The following is a 9,334-nucleotide window of genomic DNA, read 5'->3' as shown; positions in this document are numbered from 1 at the left end:
AAAAAAAGATAAGAAAAAAAATCTGATTGGTTCTCGACACATGGGGCCCACTCTCTATGGCCACTGTGTTGGTAGGAGGGATGATAGCACCCTTAAAAGCGGCGTTATTCCACACTCTCTCTAGTCCACCATAAGGTTTGAGGGTGTGGTATAAAGCCACTAGGGGCTTTATCACACCACGTCAGATCCAATTAGCCACCACGTCATACAGTGGCGGAACTAACTCATTAATTAGGGGTATCCCGAAAAAAAATTTACAGGGAAATTATAAAAAAACAATAATAAATAAAGTAAAACAAATACCTAATAGATGTATCCTCTTGCTTTTTCATAGCTTGAAATCGTTCCATCAAATCGTCGTCTTTTACTTTATCAAAAGCTTATTTTTCGACCGCACAAACCATAGCATTGTTCAAATATTCCAGCTCCATTTGATTGCGTAAATCCGTCTTGACATGCTTCAATTTAGAAAAAAATATATTTCAATGGTTGCGGTTGCGACGGTAGAACCAGAGTTAGCTTCACTAGAGTTAGCTTCACTACCTGATAAACCAAAAGACAAGAACTATGTGTTCCAGTTTCCACCATAAGACGAGCAAGATCACTTATTCAACTATAATACCGTTCAGCGTCTTGGGTTAACTTTTTTAATTATATTTAGGGACTCTTGTCAATTTCATTATTGTTAATTTGGGCTTATTTTATCATTCGGACATAATTATTCTACAAGATTTCGGGTTGAAAATGTTTGAGCTTATAAAAAAAATGAGATTTTAGTAATATCAAGCATCTTATTTTTTGGTTAGAGATATCCTCGTATTTTTTTTAGAGGCATTCTTTATATAAACCCGAAACACTACGAATACGTGGTTGAACCGTAACCCACGCTACGGCTCATACTACTATGGTTCTGCCCCTGACGTCATATAGGGATGCTTGATATGAGATCACTTTTTTCCACCTTTCACCCAACGGTAACACTTGCAACGTAACAAGTAAAACATCCAAATTTTGGTGTTTTTTTATGTTGCTTTCTTACATTTTCAAAGCATGTTGATATTATTTATGTTTGTTTCTGCAAATATCATGTGGGGAAGAGGTGGTTGGTAATAGTAGTGAAGCAGGTGATTTCAAATCAAAGTGACCCACATCGGTCAAAGTCTTTGGTATTATGAAATTTGGAGTTTTGGAAGATCACCACAAATAGAATCAACGGCTGGGGGCCATTCTTCATACATTTCCGACAATGCTGACTCACGTGATCTCTCTCTACGTGTTTCTTCCTCCTAAAATAAGATCCCCTGTTTTTCCCTTTACCAGTTATACATTTTATATGTTATTACTTTTATTATAAATATTTGAAAGCTCCAATGAGGTGGTGATGAAGTGGTAAGGGAGAGTCTTGGTGTTTTAAGGGACTCAAGTTTGATTCCTGTCCTCCTATTATTTTTTGCGGTACCTGGTGATGATGGGAGACTAGACGAATATGTTGAGATCGCTAGTTCGATTCTTGAACTGAGCGGATTTTATCTCACCGCACTGTCGTGCATTCCGGCGAGTGTTCACGGGCTTCGGCCCTAGGTGAGAGTTTTCTCCGATTCAGATGCGAGTGTATCTCGATATAGTGAATTTCACCAGTAACCTATTTAGAGAATTCGTTTTCCGTTCAAAAAAGTATTTGAAATTAATAAATATGAAAATATATATGATATGGAAACATGCCCCACTTGTATGGTGGGATTCTTGTTCTACCAATCAGCGGAGAGCACGACATACACATGCACATGCACATGTACGAGAAGGTACGTGTGTTGTCACTATCAACCATCTTCTTTGCTGCCACCTGCCGGCTTATGGAATAACTTAATTTACAAAGAGTATATTCCGAATATTTTTATGGTAAAACTAAAAAAATGACACTCTCAATATAAAAGTATTTAAAAAAAATAAAATTATAATTATAATTATAAATATTCTTAAAAAACAAGTTGTGTTAGTGTAACGCCCGTCAATAACTTCTTTTCTTATTTTGATTTTTATCTGTTTTTTTTTTGTACTTTAGCTCCTTTATGAAATGTTATTTTAACCCTATTGAGTTTTAAGTGCTTATTTTTTATATATGTACGTATCAGTGTAAATTCAAGTTAGTTTACATTTCGCTGTAAATTTTGTCTAGTCAAATATAATATGTTTCGTACATATATTTATGTACGCTTTCAGTTGAGCCACGTTTTGACGTAAATGATGTTTGAAAATAAGTCGCTATTTTCTTACGTTTCAACTTAACTTTTTAGGAAATAAGTCAGGTCAAATATAAGACGTTTTCACGTTTATTTTTATGTACGTTTCGACACCGCTATACCGCGTGGGAGAAGTTTACTAGTTATATATTAAAAGCTACGAGAATCACATGTATATCAAATTAGATTAACCATGCCACTAGTCATCCACAAAGACAAAACCAGTCCTAAATCTAGATATGATCAAATAACACTATAGCTAAGTCCAAGAATGGTGAACCATGTCCTTAAGAATTATACGTATACATATGGAGATGTGGTCAAGATGCCATGTAGGTTCTGGAATATGTTCTGCACTTTCTTCATGATGGTCTTTAGTCTTTGTACTTTTGGAAATGGTTTGCCAAAGTTATATGCGAATGCGTACTAATAGTCTATGGAAGTATTTACGGCAATGATTTGTATTATTGTTATGAGAAAAGATCAAATAGGAAGTTAATTTTGGCTAGGAAGGATAGGAAGCCATAGAATTATGACACGTGGCAACATTTAAAATAAAGAAAAAGGGTATTTTAGTCAATCCAACTCCTTCTTCTCCCTTTTTCAAAACCCAGTAACTTCAAAACCCACAATTTTCAAAACCCACCATCTTCAACCATTTCTTCACTTTCTATCTCAATAATCACTACATTATAGTGCGATTTTCATCACCAATCAATGATTCAAAACCCGATCAACGTGTTCTTCAGCTTTTTTTTGAAGAAAACCCAGTTTAATTTCATAAAAAAATCTCGTTTTTTCCGGTGATTTTGGAGATAATCACTCGATTCGTTCGATTCGAGCGTTGATAAGTGTTTCTATCATTCAAATTTCGTCAATTGATGAAGAAATTGGCTTCTATCCATGTAAGAAATTCTTTAATTTCATTTTCACGATCTGGGTTTTTTATTTAGTCATTGCGTTTTACGATCTTGGCGGGGGTCCGGGGGCGGCAGCCCCTAGCGGGGTCCAAGGGGCAGAGCCCCTGGCTGGGGTTGAATTGCATCAGAAAAATTAATTTTTCCAGAAATTGGCTCATCTCGAAGACAGTAATTCGTAGACAATTCAAACAGTTCACAGTGACAGACTGTTTTATGTGTCCATTGCGTTTTAGAAATAAGAGAGTTTTATGTAGTTTCTGGCTATTGCGTTTTAGAAAAAACAGATTTTTAAGTGCTTTTAGTCATTGCGTTTTAGGTAAAACACATTTTTTAGGTGTTTTCAGTCCATTGCGTTTTAGAATGAGTCATTTTTAAGTGTTTTCTGGCCATTGCGTTTTACAAATAAAACATTTTTTTGTGTTTTTGGTGCATTGCGTTTTAGGTAAAACACTTTTTTATGTGTTTTCAGTCCATTGCGTTTTAGAAAACAGACATTTTAAGTGTTTTCTGGCCATTGCGTTTTACAAATAAGACATTTCTTTGTGTTTTTGGTGCATTGCGTTTTAGGTAAAACACCTTTTTATGTGTTTTTGGTGCATTGCGTTTTAGGTAAAACACATTTTTATGTGTTTTCTGGCCATTGCGTTTTACAAATAAGTCATTTCTTTGTGTTTTTGGTGCATTGCGTTTTAGAAAATGTCATTTTTTAGGTTTTTTTTTTCATTGCGTTTTACGTAACTGGTGGTTTTTCTATTGCGTTTTACGCAACTGAGTTTTAATTTTTTTTTAAATATAGCAATAGTATACTCGTTTTAAAGATAAAAAAACGCCCGTTTTTTTGGTGCAATTTTTATAAAAAAATAATGTTGTATGAAAGAGTTATTAACGTTTAAAAATTGGGGGAATTGGATGAGAGAGAAATTATTGGCTTGAATTGACTAGAATGCCCTTGAACAAACTCACGCGCCTCTTTTCTTCCTTTCAATTTCCCTGATTTAATCTTAGCCCTTGATTAACTTAATGGATGGTCAAGATCACTTCCTAGCCTTCCTAGCCAAATAAACTTCTTATTGTATCTCCACCCTTATTGTTATATCCTTTATTGTAATTATCATCTCCAAAGATAGGAGATTCGATTGTATCTTTATATATTGTTTTATTGTGAATAGAAGAGGCATCTTGAATCAATCTCTTACATGGTATCAGCCATATCTCGTTCCTAACCCTAATTTTTTTCGACCTTCTTCCTGTTCTTTTCTGCCGCCACTTTTCTCACCACCCATGGCCGACTCCAAGCTCCACCCAGCAGTCACCGTTTCAAACATCAAAGCCTTGATTCCTGTTACCCTTGACAACGAAGCCGCAGACTACAACACCTGGGCTGAATTGTTTCGTATCCACTTCACTGCATACCTTGTCTCCGATCACCTCTCCCCACGTCCAAAAGCCTCTACCTCTTCTACAACCACTGACAAAGATAAACAACCAGCCGACTCCGGTTCGACTGCGTCTTGGGAACGATTGGATACCATAGTCCTTCAATGGATCTATGGAACCATCTCCATGGACCTGCTTAAAACTGTCATCAAAACCAAAACCACTGCCTATGATGCTTGGACAGCCATTGAATCCTTGTTTCAAGATAACAAAGCCACCCGTGCTCTCCATCTGAAACAGAAATTTGCCAACACCAGGTTGGAAACCTTCCCTCCATGACAGCCTATTATCAAGAACTCAAAGTTCTCTCCGATCAGTTAGCCAATATTGATGCTCCTGTCGATGAACAAGACCTTGTCCTTCAAACTCTCGCTGGCCTCACCGAACAATACGAGACCGTTGCCACCATCCTTCAAAATACCAAGCCTCTCCCTTCCTTCTTTGAAGCCCGTTCACAGCTCTGCATGAATGAAACCACCAAGGTAAATCAGGCTCTTCATTCTGCCTCTCAAGCCGCGACCGCTCTCCATGCCCAAACCCGAACAAACAACCCCCCCACCCAACCCTTCCCCCGCTGACAAAAGGTATGACTTTTCCCATGGTCGTGGCCGAACCAGAGGCCGTGGCCTCGGCAGGTCAGGCTCTACCTTCCAAACCCGTAACCGAACCCCTTCTTACTCGGCCCAATCTCAACACCCATACATTGTTTTTCCTAACAACTGGACCAATAATCAATGGGCCTCCTTACTAAATCAGGCCCAAAACCTCACCTCACAATCCTACCCCTCTCCCCCTTGCCCATACCCGTCGGTTCCTAAGCCCAACAACGGACAATGCATTCTTGGGCCGCGACCAGATCAGCCCCATGTGGCGGCTTACACCCCAACCCCAACAGATATCGCCCAAGCCCTCTACACATTGTCTTTGAACCAGCAACCCGACTCAGTGGGGATCATGTATAACAACCCTCGGTAAAACAGACATCCTCATAATATTTCCGACACCCTAATATATTTTAAATATCTCAATGTGTCTTTATATGCACCCCGTATGTGAAAACCGAGTCCCAAGATAGATTATACTATATAAAATAAATAAAAACAATAATTATTAAGTTGAGGCGGGCCGCGTAGGGCCTCACCTCAAGTTAAAGCGGGCCGCGCGAGTGTGTACCAGGATATCGCCAAAACCCTTAGTTGATGTGGGCCGCGTACATGTTTGGGTAAGTGAAGGCGGGCCGCGAGCGTCCTGATTTGTGGCACAGCCCGGAGCGGCCACGTGTTCGATGCGTGTCGAGGCTACATAGTGACCGGACCAAGCTACGCTTTGACCCGGAGTTGACGCGGGCCGCGTGAGCCCGGCCCAAATTTCACGCGGGCCGCGAGGGGACTCAATTACAGCACTATAAATAGAAGGCAACGGCCTTCAGTCTGCTTTCGTTCATTTTCTTTCTGTCTCTCTACACTTTTAAATAGTGGGCATTATACCCGAGTTCAATATCCCCTAAAATAGCGAGGTTCTGCTACGATGTAAGTATTATAACCCCTGGAGACGTATTAGATACGCTGCCCGATTGATCTAGGGTTCCGTAACGGCTGTCGTGGTTCTGCCCGACGTAGTCGTTGGAATGCCGTCTCGGGGAGGGTATTACTAATGTTAAAATGGGTTATTATACTAACACACGTGCATTTGTGTAAATTATAGATATTCACCAGGAAACCTAAAGAATCACCTAAGACAGCAATGTGAGTTGATTCGCTTTTTGTAAACCTTTTTGTTTACTGTTCTCACAAAACCTCACTTAACTAAATATATACAAAGCAGTTTTTGAGTATTTGTAAAGAATACAATTATAGTGGGTATGTTGGGGTTTTGTATACAAAATTGGTTACTGGCGTGGTAACATCCCATAAGTTGAGTATGACCGTACCACTGATGTTAATTGTGATGTCTTGGATACAAATGTAATTGCGGATGTGCCCTCAATACTGCAAATTGGTTTTTACTTAAACTTGATTAAACTGGGAATCACTCACCAGTATTTCCCACTGACAAAATGTTTTTAAAACGCGTTTCAGGTAACAAAATGTGAAAGCCAAATAGAAGCCAGCTGGACAGCACTGAAGGCTTGGAAAAGTGGCAATAAAGTTACCTAAGAATAAAATGGATGTTTTTATTAAATAAATAGGATTTATTCCTATGAAACGTGTGTATTGAAAACTTGGGTTTTTACCCATATGTTTAATGTTATAAAACATGGTGGTTTACTCTGATTAAAATATTTCCTAACTACGGTCCTGATGAAAATTTCCGCTGCCAAATTGGATAAATAAATGTGATACCACCGAAACTGGCTCACGGCCGCCCGTTCCCGGGAGATAGGGATCGGGGGCTGTGACAGAAGGTGGTATCAGAGCTATGCCACTGATTCAGCCACAGAAGTGTTCTGCTGACATCAAAGTGTTAGGAAATAAACTATGGAAATACGTGTATAATTGTATTTCTTGCTATGTGTTATCTGACTATTTGTTAGTTTACAGTATGAGTGACCAAGGACCTTCTGACGCTTATCGTCAACTGTCTGGTTCGCCTAGAAGCGAAGGCACCTCCTCTTCTCAGCCTGCCCTCTCAGGGTATTCTGCTGACACAGAAGAAGGAATCTTTGTGTTTAAGGCTCAGTCTGAAGAGCCATTTCCTCAGAAAAAGAGGGGATGGTTCAGTGGGGGAGCGCACGAGCGTAGGAAAAGAATGAAAAAGTTGCAGGAACAGCGAGTGTTAGCCGCAGCAAAAAGAGAAACTGATGCTTATAATCAGGATATGCTCAATAGGGGTATCGCTAATATCCATATTTTAGCAACCACTGCTGCTGACCCAAACCTGGAACAAATGCTAGCACCCCAACCACAAAATCCTGATCAACCCATGGAAATAGAAGACCAGATAGAAATGCCTGATTTCAACCCGGAAGAAATACCTAGGGTACCTGCACCTGATCCTCTAGACCCAAACAATTACGACCCCTGGTGGGACGATGTTAGGGACTACGTGCAACAAAACCCAATACAGGAAAGTGTGCCAATACCCAACTTAGGAACTTATCCAGGGTTAGATCCTCAAGATCCCTACAACATTAGTGATGCATACGTTAGGGAAATTTTAGAGAATCCATACCCGTACCAAGCCCCTATGCCTCCGTATCAGGAACCCGTACCTCAGTTTCCAAACCCAGTCCTAGAACCTGCACCCCCAATGAGTGCAGAAAATGTCCAGGAACTTAGGACTTTTGGGGAGGAAATTTTAGAAAGCAGTGATCGTATGCGACAGGTGGGAGAACGCCTCGTATGGAAATACGATGAGCGTAATATGGATTTCTGGATGAATCCATATCAGTAAACGTGATGACAATACGGTAGTAGTAATAATAATATAATATGTGTGTATGTGTTAAAAAAAAAAAACTACGGATGCATACTATTAGTATTGTAGTTTTACATTTCAGTCGGTACTGTAAATTTTATTTCTGTACTGGTGTGTATTGATGCATACTATATAAAAAGAGTAAAAGTCGCAATGCTCGACGCTTTTGGGTAAAAAGTGCGTGTCATGTGATTGGCTATATATAAATATTATTTGTGATATTAATATTTGGTAAATGTCTAAAATTCAGATGGCCGACGCGGGAAATCAAGAAAATCTGAATAACGATAACCAGAGTAACATTAACGTGGTTAATGAGAATTCGGACAATAATAACAACGGAAACCAAATGGATAATAGTGCCGTTCAGCATATTGTGGCACAGGGAATTATAGATGCGATGCCATTTATTATTCAAACAGTTCAGGAAGCGAATAATAAAAGTAAGCATAGCAGTAAGCGACCAACTGAACCAGAAAACAGCGTGAACAATGGACCCATACTTCAAGCGCCCGTCCCCAAAAGAAGAAGAACCATGCCACATGGTTGTTCTTACAAGGAATTCTGGTCCTGCAAACCAATAGAATTCTCGGGCAATGAAGGACCCATTGCAGCTTTACGCTGGATAGAGAAAACTGAGGCAGTTCTGAAAATAAGCAAGTGTGCTGAAGAAGATAAAATAATGTTTGCTTCAAATCTGTTTAAAAATGCAGCCTTAGAATGGTGGAACACTATCCTCCAATCCAGAGGAAGTGATAGGATTTATAATATGGAATGGGAAGAATTCAAGAACATGGTGGAAAGGAAATTCTGCCCTCCCAATGAAAAAGAACAAATAGCAAATAAGTTTCTGAATCTAAGAATGACCGGGGTAGACAGTAAGGGTTACACTACCACATTCTTTGAATATGCTAGGATAGTACCTACCCTTGCATCACCTGAACCAGTGTTAATCTCCCGTTACATTTGGGGATTAATTGGAGAAATTAGACATGTAGTCAAGGCAGCTAGACCCCAAACCATAGAAGAAGCTGTAGAACTAGCCAATACCTTGACAGATGAGTTAATCCGTACTAGAGAAGAAGACCAGAGGAGAAACCTAACCCAAAGGCTTACTCAAGAATTCCGTTCTGGGAATTCCAATCGTAGGAATGTAGGTTCTACCTCTGCACCCTACTGCAAAGCCTGCAGAAAGAAGCATTCTGGAAGATGCTCTACTTACTGTAATTTTTGCAAGGCCCCATGACACAAGGAAGAGAATTGCAAGAAGAAATCCAGTAATGGAATGTGTTTCAATTGTGGGGAAAAAGGTCACATTAG

General features: G+C 39.5%; 1 protein-coding gene across 1 annotated transcript; it reads left to right on the top strand.

Moving 5' to 3' along the window:
- The first annotated feature begins 4,441 nt into the window (after positions 1–4,441).
- Positions 4,442–4,876, top strand: LOC110944461. Its single transcript, XM_022186125.1, has one exon. It carries the CDS (start codon positions 4,442–4,444, stop codon positions 4,874–4,876), a length of 435 nt encoding a protein of 144 aa, XP_022041817.1.
- The last annotated feature ends 4,458 nt before the right edge of the window (positions 4,877–9,334 follow it).

Source organism: Helianthus annuus, chromosome 6 (assembly GCF_002127325.2).
Source record: "Helianthus annuus cultivar XRQ/B chromosome 6, HanXRQr2.0-SUNRISE, whole genome shotgun sequence".
In the NCBI taxonomy this organism is placed as follows: Eukaryota; Viridiplantae; Streptophyta; class Magnoliopsida; order Asterales; family Asteraceae; genus Helianthus; species Helianthus annuus.
This window is presented reverse-complemented; position numbering and strand designations above follow the sequence as displayed.